This window comes from Dipodomys merriami, unplaced genomic scaffold (assembly GCF_024711535.1).
Source record: "Dipodomys merriami isolate MVZ:Mamm:240054 unplaced genomic scaffold, mDipMer1.0.p SCAF_31, whole genome shotgun sequence".
Lineage (NCBI taxonomy): Eukaryota > Metazoa > Chordata > Mammalia > Rodentia > Heteromyidae > Dipodomys > Dipodomys merriami.
Window position 1 is genome coordinate 13,570,920 of NW_027204604.1, and position 17,630 is coordinate 13,588,549.

The 17,630-nt window shown below is 43.4% G+C and overlaps 1 protein-coding gene across 4 annotated transcripts in view; it reads right to left on the reverse strand.

Annotated features, from left to right (window-relative positions):
• The window catches only part of Nav1 (neuron navigator 1), a 240,692-nt gene that overhangs the window by 29,307 nt on the left and 193,755 nt on the right, over positions 1 to 17,630 (reverse strand). For all 4 annotated transcript variants that reach the window (XM_070041842.1, XM_070041840.1, XM_070041843.1 and 1 more), the window contains exons 7-11: positions 4,997 to 5,135; positions 4,297 to 4,594; positions 2,438 to 3,131; positions 909 to 1,352; positions 367 to 408 (exon numbers count right to left, since the gene is read on the reverse strand). In XM_070041842.1, coding sequence (XP_069897943.1) covers positions 367 to 408; positions 909 to 1,352; positions 2,438 to 3,131; positions 4,297 to 4,594; positions 4,997 to 5,135 — 1,617 coding nt within the window. The remainder of the gene's footprint in view (positions 1 to 366; positions 409 to 908; positions 1,353 to 2,437; positions 3,132 to 4,296; positions 4,595 to 4,996; positions 5,136 to 17,630) is intronic.

Consider the following 17,630-nt stretch of genomic DNA (forward strand, 5'->3'; position numbering starts at 1 on the left):
AGAGCAGCAGTCCCTACCCAACTGACCAGGGAGGACATGGTGTCTCCTGTCCCTTGCACATCTCAATGGCCCCAGGGGTATACTGGGAGCGAGGAAAACAACAGCAAGGAAGTTCAGGCAGGATCAGGATGGCACAGGCCAGCACAGGTGAGTATAGCATTTCCATGTGCAAACCTGTTTCTCCCCTGTCACTGAGGAAGGCCATTTACTGTAGCAGCTGACTCACAGGCTGGTAAGCTTGGGCAGGGTGCTGGCTGGCTTTAGTGGAGGACTGGATACAAATACCTTGGCTACAAAGCCAGTAACTTCATGCATGGGGCCTGGAAAAACTCAGGTTGGGCTTTTCATAGACTTGAGGGTTTTTACCTGAGCCCTTTCTTGGGAAGGGTATTCCGATCCCGCTGATTACTGTGGAGATAAAAAAGAGAGAGGGTTGGGGAAGAGAAGATGTGGGTCTATCTTAGAAAACAGAGGTCTGAGAGGTCCAGACTCAGAACATGGGACATCAAACTATGAGATCCTTTACTGCTACGAGCAAAATAAGACGAGACAACCAAGGAAGCCACCAACGTGGCTTACAACTTGGGAAATTTCCTGACATGGTAAATGTTTTCTGGATTAGGAGTTAAGGTATAGTTTGCTATTTAATAGATCACATTATAGTGGGTTAAAGAAAAGGGATACAACAGGAAGGGAAAACTAATGATGAGATCTTGGAGAAGTAATTTAATATTTTGGGCACTGGTTTTCCTGTGCACATGAGAATAAAACAAATACCCAACCCACACATCATGGAACTGTTGTGAAATTATTTAAAACATACAAACAAATCACGAAGTATCATTAGTAGAAAAGTGAAGTCCAAAGCACTGAGGCAGGCTCAGAGTCTGCTGTCTGCACCCACCTACCTGTCCAATTGTCCTGCCCTGGGGCTTCCACTCCAGGTCAGCTCTTCAGTCTCTTCTTCTGAGGGGGCAGTAGGGGCAGCAGGAGGGGTGGGGATTGGGGAGCTGCTGGGAAAGGCACTGGGCAGGCTCATTGGCATCTGGAGGGATTCCATGCTCCTGTGCAGGCCTGAGAGTTTGGGATACATGCGGCTCTCCTTGGGGACACTGAAACCGCTCATGAGCTCCAGGCCCTGGGAGAAGCTGGCTGAGTTAATATTGAGGATGGGTGCTGGGCTGGGGGTGAAGCAAGAAGGGAGAGGACCCCCAGTTGCTGAGCTGGTAGCATGCAGCTCTGGGACCTTTGAAGCAAGGGTGTCGCTGGACGTTGGAAGATCCAGACTGTTGGAGTTGACCTTGTCTAGATTGGCGAGTGAGGGGGGCTTGACAAAGCTCTTAGCTGTGGCCCTGGAAGAAGTGGAGAAAAAAATAAAGTAGGATGACAGAATTATAGGTAAGAGTCAAGCCTCTAGTTTCCTTGTCTCCTGGCTATTTACTAGATACAGAGGTTAATCTTGATTCAGTTGAGAAATCAATTAGAAGATGTCATATATGATTTAGGGCACTTTTAATCTTGTGTGTGTGTGGGGGGGGGGCTTGTACACACATTCCTGTAATGGGGCTTGAACTCAGGGCCTGACACTCACTTAACTTTTCTGCTCAAGACTGGCATTCTACCAGACTTAAGCCATACCTCTACAACTGTAGTCTTAATTAGAAGCATAAAAGATGAACATGTATAAACAAACATAGTAAAGCCTACTCATACAGGTGCTAAAAAGAGGGTAAAGGCTGACAGCAAACGGTATAAGCAATTAAGTTTTGATTATAGTTTGTTGTTTTTTTTTTACTTTTTGTTTATATGCCATCACTGGGGCTTTGAACTCAGAGCCTTGTACTCATGCTTGGCTTTTTCACTCAAAGCTGGCACTCTACAGCTTGAACTGGTCAATTTTTTGCTGGTGAATTGGACATAAGAGTCTCACAAACTTTCCTGCCCAGGCATTGCAAACTCTGAGTCTCACATCTCAGCATCCTGAGTACCTAAGGTTATAGACCCTTGAATTGTTTTGAATGAGGGAGCAGAAACTTGATATACCAGGGGCAGGAGATGAGGATAAAGACCCATGCAAAGGCTTAGAGACAAGAGTGGACAGTCCAGGCCATCCTAAGTCTAAAGAGGATAGGGATATGAAACAGAATAACAAACCAGAGCTGGGCACTCGTGGCTCACAGCTATCATCCCAGTTATTCAAGAAGCTGAGATCTGAGGTTCACAGACTGAAGCCAGCTGGGGCAGGAAAGTCTGTGAGACTCTTACCTCCAATAAACTACCAAAAAAGCTGGAAGTGGAACTTTGGCTCAAGTGGTAGAGGACTAGCCTTGAGCAAAGGAAGCTCAGGGACAGAGCCCTAAGATCAATATAGGAACAACAACAACAACAACAAACGAATAAATCAAGGAAACAAGGAGAAGCTCCCTAGTGTAGGTACCTGAGAGGGGTTGGTGGCAGCTCTGCTAACTTGGTGGCTGGAGGGTGACTTGCTTGGTTCTTGGGCGTACTTTCTGGGGAGCCAATGCTCTTCAGGGAGATGTTGTCTGAGTCCAAGGCCACTGCCTTAGCTTTGGCCTTTTCCTTTTCCCGATCTGTCTGATTGACAGGAGCTGGAGTGGTCCGCCCACTGGCGACCTTGGAAGGCTCCTTCAGTCTGGAGGGTGTAAGACCTCCCTGCTTCGTGCTGAGGAGACTGGGGTCAATGCTGCTGCTCACAGGGCGAGGTCCACCCCGACCACCGGTCACACTCATAGAACTGGACTTAGCAGGCCTGGGCAGGCTGCGGTACTGGATGTTGGAACGAGCTCCAGGAGCCAGGAATCCAGGCTCTGCACTGTTGGACACATCCAGGCTAGTCTTGCGTCCATTTACCGGCTTGACAGGGATGCCTGAGGACTTCTGGATCTTGCTAAGAGTGGCTGAGCCACCCGTCTGCATGACTGTGGCTGTGCCTGTAGCAGGAGGAGGCTTCTTGTAGCCAAAGGATCCTGAAGTGGAGGGACGTGCGATGCCTGAGGGGGGTTTCTTAGCATCACTCAGGCGGTCCCGGCCAGCATCTGAGGAGGAGCGTTGTAACCCAGTATTCTTCACTGCCAGCTTACCCTTGTCTGTAGCTTTGCCTTCAGATTTGCCTGCAAGACGACAGGAAATGACATTAACAGGAGCCAAGATCTTAGAAGTCTTTTTCTCTCTCTGCATGGGAGAAGGGAATGTTATTAGTGTAGAGAATTTTAGAGGCCTCCCATATGGGTGAGCAGACAGTGGATATGTGTCTTGCTAGAGGGACTCTGAGCGGGAGAGGTGAGGGGCTAAGCTTTTGCTCTGGTTTGTTTTTATTGTTATTATGTTTTTCTGTTCTCAGAGTAGGATGGTCTGCTTTGGTTAAAATGGCAGAGGCAATCACAAAGATGACTGAGAAGGAAATGTGTCTAATAACTGGTCAAGAAAGGGAAAAAAGAGGGCTGGGAAGGTGGCCCAGTGGTAGAGTGCTTGCTCCATATGCATGAGGCCCTGGGTTCGATTCCTCAGCACCTTATAAAAAGAAAGGGAAAAAAAGACAGGGAGCAACGGAACAGGGTAAAACATAACTAGTGGCAATGAGAGTTGAAGGAAATGTTGACGAAGGCCACTAGTGATAGAAGGGGCCAGTTTTGGGAGCAATGGAAATTGCTCACTCTATTCATCTGATTTACTTTTCCTTAGGACAGTCCTGGAATGTCAAGGAATCATCTTATGAAGCTAAGTACACATGGGAAAGGAAAGAGTCTCTGAACAGAAGATATTCTCTACCTCTTCTACCTCTCATTAGTTGTATGATGGTAGCCCGACCGCTTGACCTTTTTTATTGTTCTGTTTTGGTTTTGTTTTGATGTGCCAGTACTGAAGCTTGAACTCAGGTCCTAATGTTCTTGTTTGGCTTTTTTTTTTTTTTTTTTTCTCAAGGCTAGTGCTCTACCATTTGGTCACACCTTCACTTCTGACTTTTGGCTGGTTAAGTCTCTTGGATTTGTCTGCCAGACTGTATCCTCAGATCTTGGTCTCCTGAGTAGCTAGGATTACAGGTATAAGCCAGCAGCTTATACCTGGCTTGCTACTCAACCTCTTTAAGTTTGTTTTCCTATCCGTAAAATGGAGCTAATAATACACATCCTCCCTAATTTAAGAGGACCATCACAAAGATCAGGTGAGAAAGCATTATGCAAACACTTGTTACCACTTCATGGATTAATGGCCTTGAGGAGGAAGAACCAAAGAACTAGGTCAATGCCCTTATCCCCTTCTTTATTTTGGGCTCACCTGCAACTTTGAGGGCACTCTGGGCTGTATGAGTGATGGGGGAAGTTACCGCCACCGGTGGGGTCTTGCCCTTCTTCAGGGACCCCGGATGTCCCAGGCTGATGGGCTTCTTCAGCTCTCCACCCTTGGACGAGTCGTCGCAGCTCTCAGGCCGCTCCCTCCGCCACTTAGAAGTCCCAGGCTCCATCTTCAGGCTGCCACTGTCGTACTCCAGTTTTTTCGGGGTTTTCTCCTCTGATTCACTAAACCAGCTCAGCCCACTTTCTGCCAGAGAGCGTTTCTCTGAGTCTGTGCGCAGCTAAGGAGAAGAGCAAGAGGCAGAGTGAGAAGAGCTAACCCAGGGGATTTAGTTTGGTCAGCAGGCAGCCCAGAGTATTATGTCAATCCAAGGTCTCTACCTACATGTCTAGGGGCTCCACAGAGAAGGTAACATGAGTCTCCCTGGGTTTCTTTTCTTTTCTTCTCCAGTTGGAAGAGCTCTTACCCATAACACTCCAGATAGGTGTGAACACAGAACTATGACAACATTTACTGTCTTGGAAGCCTTAGCTTTTTTTCTTTTTCTTTGGCAGCTCCAAAAGAACTCGGCTAAAATCCTGTAGGATTTTAGGACTCCCATGGAGTGGGTGTGTATGTACAAACGCACACACAGCATTGCCCAGCCTGCCTTGAAGCTCATCATGTTTGCACACTCACGTACCACTACTGTGGAGTTCCTGCGAGAAGCAGTGGGAGTCGTTGGGAGGGAGTTGAGTGAGGAGCTGGCATTGAACTCTTCTGAGCTGAGGTTGTCCGAAGCATCACTGAGCCCACTGCTGAGGGAGCTGCTCTCGTCCCAGCTGCAGGATGGGAGAGAGAACACAGGGAATACAGAAGACAAGGTGAGAGAGAGGCTTCCCATATTGATGGAAGAATGGTTTTAGATCTTTCTAGACCGTTCCTCCAGAAGAAACCTTGGGCTGTGCAATCTGGGTTTACCAATAATTCAAGCATGAACCACTGATGCCTCTATACCATTTTCTTGTTCAATTCTTGGTTGCTATTTCACTGTTCTTTGCTGATCTATATTTAGCCTCCTAGAACCTTCCTTCAAAGGTTTTATATTCAATGTCTTTCGCTGAAAACTCCTTCAGCCTTCACTTCTGGTTTAGAACCTAAAATTGAACACAGGAGCATGTGCTCATACTTGTAGGAATTAATTTCTAAGTCCTCATATCTGCGTTTAGAGCAGGCTTGTTTCTGAGCTTTGCATGTGTGCAAAGACTAAAGAGGCTAGAGATGATTTTGTTTGGGGGGGTGCGGGGAGAGAATGAGCTGGTATTTGGAAAACTGTTCCTTTTTTTGATTTATTTTGAGTTTCAGATTATGGAACAAAATTCAGCCATACAAGTCATGTAAGAGCCTGGCCCAGAGTTCAGCTGGCCTCCCTCTAATTCCTGTGCTGGGAATAGGAAAGTGGGTGGTTTGGACATTTGGCTTTGCTTGCTCTCTAGTGATTTATTTGTATTTGTATAAATACACTGAGAAAGAGCAAAGAAAGCATGAGGATTAGAACACACTGAAGAGTTATTTAGATTTTATTACTATTAAATATAGCCATTATTAAATGACACCCAACCCTCCCCCAGGACATATGTTAAGTTTCTCTTTTGTGCAGGGCTAAAATATCACCTCCCCCATTTCACAAGAAGAGGAGATGGAAGGAAGATCAATGCTGATTTTATGATCCTATCAGCTCTTATGGGTCCAGATAAGATCTCTGGCGAGCAAACAAACAAACTATTCACAGCATGTTCTCTTAGGTCAAAGACAGAGGAAGTCTGTAGCACTGAATCTTTCATCTGAGATTAATTATCAGTAATCAAGGTCCTGGAACACAGTAAGCTCTTGCTACAGTCCAGACTTCCAAAATGAACCTTCCTTTGCACTACATTATGGCAAGCATATAGTGCTGAAAGGCAGCCGGAGTTTATCCTGTTGGCGTTCAAGCCCTCCTGTTCCAAAATTCCTCCTGAGCTCTTTCCTGTGAGAAAAAAAGTATAAGCCTAGTATCAAAGGAGATTGGCCAGAGAATCTAAGGATTTCCTAGCGAAATTCTCTCCCATGTTCTAAATAAAAGGACAATTAAGTTGTTTTTACCTACAAGGGTAAGCATCTCCTTTGGCGCACTCCACTGGAAAGAACACACACGTGTGCTAGTACTAGAATCTGAACTCAGGGTCTGTGTGATGTCTCTTAGTTTTTTCACTAAAGGCTGGCACTCGACCACTTGAGCCACACCTCTAGTTTCTCAGTTTGTCTACTCAAACTAGCTTTGAGCCCAGATCTTTAGATCTCAGCCTCCCAAAAAGCTAAGGTGATAGATGTGAACCATTAGCACCCACTTACTTTCTATCTTAATTTTACCTTGTACCTAAGTTTTGTTTTGTTTTGTTTGTTTTTTGCCAGTCCTGGGGCTTGAACTCGGGGCCTGGGCACTGTCCCCGATCTTCCTTTGCTTAAAGCTAGCTCTGTACCACTTGAGCCATAGTGCCACTTTCGACTTTTTCTGTTTATACTGAGGAAGCCAAGGCTTCATGCATGCTAGGCAAGCGCTCTTCCACTAAGCCACATTCCCAGCCCTTGTTTTGTTTCTAATGACAAGGACTCACCATATAATACAGGCTGACCTGGAACTATGCAACATAGGCTGCCTTTGAACTTTTAATACTTATTTCTTGGCTTTCTGAGTGCTGGGATTACAAACATGGGACACCACACCTGGCTCAAAGTGTTGTTTTTAATAGTATATCATTGTATCTTTTAAGGAGACAGTATCTTCATTCTCTAAGACATCCATGCATCCATCCATGCATCCATCCAGAAGGGCAGGATTACAATCTTTGCAGTTTGTGGTTCCCATTTGCTTTGTTCTGTTTGTAAACTGATGTTGCAGCCTTTCTAGTATGATAAATGATGTTTGGCTATTTGCTCCCATGTAAGATTAGGACATTCTCTATGTTACTAGAAACTCTACACATAGAGTAGGACCTGCTCACTATGGCTTTAGGATAGAGAGGTGAGGATTGGACTGATTCATTTAAATGTTTTTCTCTTGGGCTGATCAGATTTCTTCAAGATGAGTCATCCAAACTCTCTCCCTTCCTTCCTTCCTTCCTTCCTCCTTCCTTCCTTCCTTCCTTCCTTCCTTCCTTCCTTCCTTCCTTCCTTCCTTCCTTTCTTTCTTTCTTTCTTTCTTTCTTTCTTTCTTTCTTTCTTTCTTTCTTTCTTTCTTTCTTTCTTTCTTTCTGCTGGTCCTTGGGCTTGAACTCAGGGCCTGTCCCTGAGCTATTTTTGCTCAAGGCTAGCGCGTTAGCATTTGAGCCACAGCGCCACTTCTGGCCTTTTCTGTTATGTGGTGCTAAGGAATCAAACCCAGGGCCTCATACATATGAGGCAATCACTCTATCACTGAGCCACCTTCCCAGCCCAAGCAGTTACCTTTCTGAGAGTAGTTGGAGAAGAGGATCCCAGAGTCTAGAGACTTTTTACATAAATGTTCAAACCGTTCTCCTGATTTTAGTTTTACTGCTATTTCCACAAAGGTATATGATGCTGTCCCTGAGCTCTTTTGCTCAAGGCCAATTTGAGCCACAGCATCACTTTCGGTTTTCAAACTTTTTTGGTCAAACTTTTTGAGGTGTATAAAGTGTCAATATGAGTTGTTGCCAGCTTCTTCAACTGCTAGGCTTTGCATTTAGCTTTATGGTTAATAGATTAGTTCACACTTATCATTCTGATTTTCAGCACCCCAAATCTTATTATTCCTCTTTCTATGTAGCCATGCAAAAGGAACGACCTTTTTTTTTTTTTTTTTTTTTTTTTTTTTGTATAATCGGCTACTGCAGAAAAGAAACTGAATGAATGCTGCCCATTCTAAAACATATAACTCCTTAGTATAAGAATAGAAAGTCTTTGGAAAAGATTGCAGCATTTATCAGTTAGTGAATTGGAGCGCAGGGGTAAATGCCTAGTCACTGAGGTAGCAGGGAGAAAGAAAGGTAGCTTAAATATGGCACCAAAAAGAATAATAAGGAAGACAGGGCTCAGACTCATGGCAGGATATTACCTATGCTGTTTGCTAGAATGAACACTTTTATGTGTGTGTGCCAGTTCTGGGGCATGGACTCTGGGCCTGAGCACTGTACCTGAGCTTTCTCACTCAAGGCTGGTGCTCTACCACAACTCCACTTCCAGCTTTTTGATGGTTAACTGGAGATAGGAGTCTCATGGAGTTTCCTGACCAGGCTGGCGTCAAACCTCAATTCTCAGATCTCAGCCTCCTGAGTAGCTAGGATTACAAGTGTGTCCACAGGCACCCACGTAAGAAAGAATTTCCATGTTCACCCTAAGGTAGATTTCTTATCACCTCCTATTTTTCTTTGCATTTTTTCTCACATCTATCTTTTTCTTTTCTTTTTTTTTCTGCTTATGTGGTGCTGAGGAATCAAACCCAGGGCCTCAGGCATGCAAGACAAGCGCTCTACCACTGAGCCACCTTCCCAGCCCCTCACATCTATCTTAAGTACAGATAACATCTGGGTAGCAACAAGTATGACCTAAATCTACTAGGACACAAAAGTAGAAGAGAACTCAAGAGCCTTTTTCTTTTACAGTCTAATCTCTTCCTAAGTCCAAACAACAATCACTAACAGGCAAGACATATCTGAGAGAAATGATGTACAAGTTTTTATTAGGGAGAATTTCTCAAAGAACTATCAGACCTTATCATTTGTATCTACCTTCAGAATAGAAGAGGAAATGAATATGATAAGCCTATGAAAGATGAGGTTAGATACAAAGAGGCCAATGGAAATGAATTCCTTTGTCAGTGGAATTTTCCAGAGCAGAGCACTGGAACAGATTACACAGGTAAATGAAAGAATTTTCTCACAGGATATTTATTTGCCCATTTGCTGTTCTTCTCTATCCCTTAATCCATCCTCCACAATTTACACTTTTCACTCCACTAACAGCATCCTCTTTTCTTCTGTTGTTTCATCAAAACTTGGGCATGTCTTCACCTTCTCTTTTCTTCATCTTTTTCATCAAGAACTCTCACTTGTCAGGCACTAATGGCTCATACTTGTAATACTAGCTACTCAGGAGGCTAAGACTGAGGATCTGAGTTCTAAGTCATCCCGGACAGAAAAACCCACTTATCTCTAATTCATCCACAAAATGCCAGAAGTGGAGGTGTGGCTCAAGTGGTAGAAAGCCACCCGTGAGTGAAAAAGCCAAGTAAGAGGTGAAGAACCTGAATTCAAGCTCCAGTACTAACACAAAAAGATATCCGTGAACCACATGAACATAGTAGAGATTCAACTTACCGCCAGACCTAGAAAATTTGGTTTTAAGTGCTACTAACCATATCTAAAGTTAAATTCTATTTTGACTGGGCAAACAGCCAATGAGCATCTATTATTTATAAGGAATAGTGCCACTTGCATTAAAAAAGAGAGAGAAAGAGAGCAGCTATCCAGAATGATCTTATAATTCAAATGTCGTGGAAAATTGGTAAATAAAACAAATAACACCCTGGAGACGTAGCTAGCATACATAAAGAATATAGAGAGGGAGTGATTTAATTCCTTGGTAAGATTGAAAAATATGTTTTTGTCAAGCTAGAATACTGATAAACCTAATGTTATCCCATCTCTCACTCCCAATTCCTGTGTCTCCAGGATTCCTATAAGATGACTGCTTTCTCACCCAATCTCTTTACAGAAATACAGGGCTATAGGAGGAGTTGGTCCTATCATGACTGCAGTGGTCTGTGTGCTGCTGAAGATTCTGGCACGATCCCATATATTTGACATTAATGGACACAGATCCCATGTATCTTACGAGAATTTTTTCTTTCTTTAAGGTCCAAGTCTTAAGGAAATGCTCATCAAATACTAGAGCTGACACCTTTATGTATCCTTTAAGAATGACTGTAGTTTTGCTTCCTGAATACAACATTCATTGTGGGGTAAATTTATAAACATCCCTCTTCTGGAACTTTCAGTTTTCTACTGAAATTCCTAATCTAATCAACAACACAATTCACCTTTTTCTACTAGGCCCTTAAACACACATTTATAAAACACTTGTCCACTAATTCTAGCATCTGGGTTATCTGTAGATCTGTTTCTATTGGTTACCTGTCTCTGTTTCTTCCTGAGTCTTGTAATTTCTAGGATATAATCCTAAAAAAGGACATGTTGGCCAGGCGCCGGTGGCTCACACCTGTAATCCTAGCTACTCAGGAGTCTGAGATCTGAGGATCACGGTTCAAAGCCAACCCAGGCAGGGAAGTCCATGAGACTCTTATCTCCAATAAACCAATAGAAAATCTGAAGTGGTGTTGTGATTCAAGTGGTAGAGTGCTCTTCTTGAGCTGAAGAGTGCAGGGACAGCGCCCAAGCCCAGAGTTCAAGCCCTGCAACTGCCAAAAAAAAAAAAAAAAAAAAAAGATATGTCCCTTCCTCCATTAGGCTGCTAGGACTGAGAACTGGGCCCACTTAACCCAAGCAGGGCTAGGGCTGGGCTTCAGTTAAACTTATCCATCTCACATGCTCCAAGGGCAGAACTGGGATTGTCCTTCAAGGTCCTGATCCCTGAGCATAGCGAGACTACAGAGAAAGAATAGACGAGGCCCAACATTGCTTAGCTTCCAAGAGCATGAGGCCAGACGCATTCAGGGTAGTATGGTCCTGAGCTCCTGAGATCTATCCCTCTCAGCCCCACACAGCCCAGTCATCAAGTTTTTGTCCTGCTGTGTTTTCTTTTTTGCTGGCCACTTCTACCCCTCAATGAAGGTCTTTGTACTTTAGAGGGGTGTTTGACAGCCCTCCTGCCTTGTTCTCAGACTGCCCTGTGCTGTGTTGCGGTGCCTCTATGAAGACCATGGGCGTGCTGAGGGGAGAAGGGGATGTCTCTCCCTGTTCTCTGTCCTCAACTTCGACTCAGTGCTAGTGTTCTTAAGTAAGACATCTAAGTTAAGAATTAGGGGTAAGGGGCTGGGATAGTGGCTCAGTGGTAGAGTGCTTGCCTTGCATGCATGAGGCCCTGGGTTCGATTCCTCAGCACCACATAAACAGAAAAGGCAGGAAGTGGCGCTGTGGCTCAAGTGGTAGAGCGCTAGCCTTGAGCTGAAGAGCTCAGAGACAGTGCCCAGGCCTAGGATTCAAGGTCCTTGACAAGAAAACAAAACAAAACAAAAACCAACCAACCAACCAACAACAACAACAAAAAATAAGAATTAGGGGTAAATGGACATGTATTTGCCCGTGATTAGGGCTTCTTATATTTAGCCCACTGGTGACTTTCCAAAGTTTGTATGAAGTTAGTCTGCGGTAGGTTTGTGCTTCCTCGGGCCATGGCCCTAAGATGGAGCAGCCATGAACTCCTTCCTTCCTAGCAACTTACATCATTACCCCTTCCTCCTGGAACTTACATCAGTTATAATATCTTATATCCACACATATGTATCATACATACATACATATAGATATATATTTAAAGTTACAATATTTGTCATTTGTCAAACTTAATCCTGTAATTACACAAGAACTAGTTATTATGACACTATACTCTCCTGTTCAATAAATGAACCCCTTGAGTGCCCTTGGAATAAAGCCCTTCTTCATCTAGGCAGTACAAATGGCATCTGATTATTCTCCTGTCTCCTCACCCTCTTCCTAGCACTGATAGACAGTCTAAGGAATGCCATGGTGTGCCCCATCTCCTCGCAGGGTGAAAGGGGGGACTGTGAGTAGCCAGCGCCAAGGAACACTGCCCTGTTTGTGTCTGTGCAGACACGCGGCAATGCACGGGGCAGGCCTCGCTCCTCCCTCTGGGAAAAGCACCAAGGCTCACACAGCTCTTGGCTAGGACTGGTCACCCCTCCCAGACCTTCCTCATACTGTCTGCTCCCCATATTTTGGGACGAGCTATTTCATGGAACTGGGATGGCCAAGGGAGCCTGCAGGCACACAGAGGGCCAAGGGTGTGGGCTAACTAAGTGGAAGGGTGGACTAGCTTGTGACTACATCGGAAAATATTCTGTTGCTTCTCTGTCCCAGCAAGATTCTCAAAAGTCAGGCTGGAACACTGAATCCCATGGTTCTCCTTCTGTCCAGATTATGCATGAATGACCAACCAGTACCCAAGTCTCTTAATGGATTTACTAGTTGATGGGTAAGAGCTGGAGGTATGGGACTGTACTTTCTACTCTGAGAATAAAGAAATATCTTCAGTGCAACAAACTGGTTATAAAAGCTTGCTTTCTCTCCTATTCTCTCTGGATTATTTTTACTCATCAGTAGTATTTAGGGAATTTGAAGTCTAATGTTGACTTTCTAGGAGATACATAGGGCATTGTGCCTTCCCATGTAGGAGAGAGGAGCTGTTCTTACTATCTCAACTGGAAACAGGCTTCAAGAAGCTAGAAGCTGTTTGACAAGACATTGTACCCAAATTGGAGGAACTCAATCATCAAACCAACCATGAAGCCAGATTTGGAGGCAGAAGTCTTTCTAGTCTCCATCACTGAACCAACCAAAGTACGTACTGGAGTCCATCAAATACACTCATGTCAGACAGGAAGGAGGGTGGAACATTCAGAGCTATAACTCTTCCTATTATCTCATGTGCCAGAGTGCATGGATGGTGGCTGTCAGTCAACCAGTTAATAGCTAGCCAGGCAGTTAAATAAGAAACAATGACAAAATGTAAATCAGACCAGCATCCGACAGCCAGGATCAGTGAGAGGCTAGCAATCTGATAATGTGTTGTAGGTAAGAGTGTCAATAAGCCAGGAGCTGTTATCTCTGGCCTATAATCCTAGCTATTCCAGAGGCTGAGATTAGAGGTGATAGATTAAAGCCAGCCCAAGCAGGAAAGTCCCAGAGACTCTTATCTCCAATAAACTACCAAAAACAAAAAAGTTGGAAGGTGAGTTGAGGCTCAAGTGGTAGAGCAATTAGCCTTGGGCAAAGAAAGCTCAGGAACAAAACTCAGGCCCAGAGTTCAAGCCCTAGGACTGGTTAAAACAAAACAAAACAAAGATTATCAGTGAATATTTCTTAGGCTAGAGTATCTTATGATATCTTTTATGAATCTCCAATTAATCTTGGTACTTTAAGGAGACAGGGTTAAAAAGGTAGATGTGCAATCAGCCTAAGTTAGATTTAAATATATAAAGTCTAAAAATAGATCTGTTCTCTCAAGGAGGCTGACCTTAGAGGCTACAAGTGGATGGAGCTGACCTCAATGAATACATTTCTGTGGGCCAGAATTCATTCCTCATACTTGCTCTGGTCTTGAACATTTCCATAACATTCTCGGAACTATACTAGGAAAGACATAAGACACAGCTTTCCTTGTTCACTATGTCCAAAACGAGCTTTACAACGTCGGTGCGGGGGGGGGGGGGGGGGGGGGGGAGGAGAAGGATTGGGATTGGGGGGGAGGGGGGAGGCTGGGAAGGGAGGTGAAGGGTAAACAAAGGAGGAGGCTGCAATGCTTGGTAAGAAATGTACGCATTATCCTGCCCATGTAATTGTAACTCCTCTGTACAGTATGTTCACAAATAAAATAAAATTAAATTAAAAAAAAAAGACATTTGGGTACATGATGGATAGATGAGCTAGATTAGGTCTTATGAAATTATCAGTGCTGTGGATACAAAGTAGTTCAACCACAAGTAAGTTTATTTGCAGGCTTAGTCTACATTTTAGCACCTGTTTGCGTCTAGAGTCTGATAGTGGACTCTAAACTCTTAGCAGGAAGAGACCAAGTATCTGAGACAAATGACAAAAATGACTTTTTCTTTTTTTTTTTTTTTTTTGCCTAAGCCTAGTTTAACACTTTTGACCAAGAGAAAACATGTTTGGAACGGTCTTCAATCCAAAGTTCCAAAGAGATCTCTTCATTCATCATCTGAGCTTTCTCCAGGCCATTTCTGGAAGTGAGCCACTTGGCTGCAAGTCGTGCCATAGTTCCTTCAGGGCCACTTAATCATGGAGATGTGGGCTCCTACGCAGGGAACTAGCCAGTGATGTTTCATCTTTTGTCCCTGCAACAAGTGGACTCTCTTGTGGTGGGTTTTGTTCTTGTTTGTTTTTGCTGATACTGGCACTTGAACTTTGGGCTTAGGTAGGAACTGTCCCTTAGCTTTTTCACTCAAAGTTGGAGCTCTACCACTTGAGTCACTAGCCTTGGGTGGCTAACTGGAGATAAGAATCTCATGGATTTTCCTGCCCAGGCTAGCTTAGAACCATGATCCTCAAATCTCAGCCTCCTGATGGCCAGGATTACAGGTATAAGCCACTAGTACCAGGTCAACTAGTTCTCATTTTTAACAAGGTGATATCTAGATCTGTATTACGAGCTGCATGAGTCTACTGGGTATATAATATAATATAATATAATATAATATAATATAATATAATATAATATAATATAATATAATATGTGGCTAGATCCCGTTGAGATCACAGTAAGATTTCAAACCTTGGTAGGGAAAAAATAATATTGTGTATTAACAGTTTCTAATTCAGTCTATTAATAATTTCTGTCAGATACATATTAAAACAATAATCTACATTTACTAGGTAAGTGTTATTAGTAATTTACTAGGAAGTGCTCTATGAGGGAGAATGATGAAATGGATAACATTGATCAAGATTCCCTGTACCCCTAAATTAATATTTTGAGTTGAAACTCCTTGGTACAACTACTGAAAGATAATAGAAGATATTAAAAAGAAAAGGACACATCATACCTAATTTCACCTTTAAAAAGTGTTTCTATTAGAAAATTTAAAATTATGTATGTGGCCTTTATTACATGTTTATTAGAAAATACAAATCTAAACTTGTGGTCGGTGCAATGTCAGCTGTGAAGAGCTGGAATTCACCAGTTGCTATTGTAGTTACATTTGGGCCATGCTTGAAAAAGCTATGGTCTGCAGTTGACCTTCACCTGATTCTTTACTTTAGGGCATCAAATATGGCAGAATTGTCAGGTGCACATATTGATCAGCCACAGTCTTCAGAGGATATTCAATAAGTTATAAAGGATTAAAAAAGATAATGGAAAAAATAATGGGAACTTAAAAAAAATAATGGAAGCATTTATAGTGTAAGTGGGCAATCCTGTGATGCTTTGCTTTGAAAATTCACCCAGACCACCTAGAAAAGCTTGTTCTCAAAGTCAGTTACCTCTCTTGCTCCTCACCCCCATGTGGCCTGAGAGAGCTCCAAGAGCAAGGGGGAGTGGAGTGTCTGCTTCATTTCAAGTCTGTGGTTTGGCTGGGATCACAGCAAGCCAGCCTGATCTGGCCAACAAAGCCAAGCAATGGGAGAAGAGGATGAATTGCAGAGTGAGAGATTTAGAGGAAGAGAGGGTGGATGGAGCAGAAGAGACGCCAATGTAAATGATTTAGAGCTAAGAGTCTGCCAAGTCTTAAGAGTAAAAGATGACTAAGAAGAAGGGACTCTAAAGAACAAGGTAACTAGAGTCTTACATGGAACTGGAGGATGTGTACAACTAGGAGAATTTATTTGGCCCTCTTGATATATTGGCAGTAAGCTCATATTATTCAAGAAAACGAATGGTTTCAATAAGTTGTTTAAAGATACATGCTAAATTCTAGTTGGAGTCCCAGAACTACTTGATTAATTTGTTCAACCCTCAAACGCTAAGGATAATTTAATGAATGAACAATGGGCTGGAAGTATTGAAAAACAAGAGAAAATAGTCATTAGAACTTTGGAGGCCCCCCACCACCACCACTTTGGGTATCCAAATGGAAAGGTTACAAAGATGAATTCCACAGATTTTTGGAAATATTTCCTGAAGATCAAACTTCAGTGAAGGGAAAGCCTAGAAAAGTATGTCCTGATACTTTCCTGTTCCTTGGTTATGGCATTCAATTCTGAAATCACAGATTTCCATTGTTCGCTTTTTCTCTTAAGTCAGTCAGCTGTAATTTCTACAGTGACTACCAAAGTTCCCTGTGGCATTTAGAAAAAGAGTCAGAATAAATAAATACAGAGCTAGTACACCACCAGGAATAAAAAATAAAACAAAAACAAAAACCACCCTGATGTGCATCCTCATGAGTATTCTTTCTGTGTGTGTGTGTGTGCACGTGAGCCAGTACCAGGGCTTAAACTCTGGGCTTGGGTGCAGTCCAGACTGGAGTTCAAGGCTAGTACTCTACCACTTGAGCTACACTTCTGCTTCTGGCTTTTTTTTTTTTTTTTGGCCAGTTGTGGGGCCTGAACTCTGGGCCGGTGCTGTCCCTCAGATCTTCAGCTCAAGGCTAGTGCTCTACCACTTGAGCCACACCGCCACTTCCAGCTTTTTCTGCTCACGTGGTGCTGAGGAATGGAACCCAGGGCCTCATGCAAGCAAGGCAAGCACTCTACCACTGAGCCACCTTCCCAGCCCTGCTTCTGGTTTTTTAATAGTTAGCTGGAGATAAGAGTCTCAGGGACTTTCCTGTCTGAGCTAGCTTTGAATCTTGATTCTCAGATCTCCTCTTCCTGAGTAGCTAGGATTACAGGCATTATACTCCAGTGCTTCGCTCCCTTAGCACATTTTTCCCCCAACGGTTACTTCTGATGATGCCTGATGTAACAAAAAAGTAAGAAAAACTGTCTGCTTCAGAAGTTTCGGTCCCAACTTCAGTCCATTTTGGCTCTTCTTTGCTATAGTTCTAACCACCTTCAGCATCCCACTTAAATTTACTCCTTCCTACAAGGTTAACATTTTCTTTTTACTTATTTTTTTTTTTTTGGTGGTGGCAGCAGGTCTTGAGGCTCAGATCTCAGCAGGACTCCACTCAATCACAGTGAAGCCAAGAGTCTCTGATCCTGTTCTAGACAGATGCTATCACTGCAGTGCTAGAAGGATTATCTACTGGCATGGGACACTTACTGGCCCAGAGAATCTTATAGTTACATATGAAATTCTCCAAGTTCAATGTTCTGGTATCTGACCATCCTTCCAACATGTGTCCATAACCCAGAAACATTTCCTTAGAAAGGAATGTCATCTTGCCTCATACATTCCCTTTTGCCTCCAAAGTAGTTTTTAAACCTCTTTCTACACCTTGCGCTGGGGATGGAACCGAGAGCTTTGCATCTGCTAAGCATGTGCTTTACCACTGAGATTCAGCCCCAATCATGGTTACCACTCCCCCAAATTAATATGTTAGAGTTCTAACTCCCAATAACTGACTAGTGTTGAGAGTTGGGGATACTTTGGGCAAGTACTAAAGGTTAAATGAGGTCGTAAGG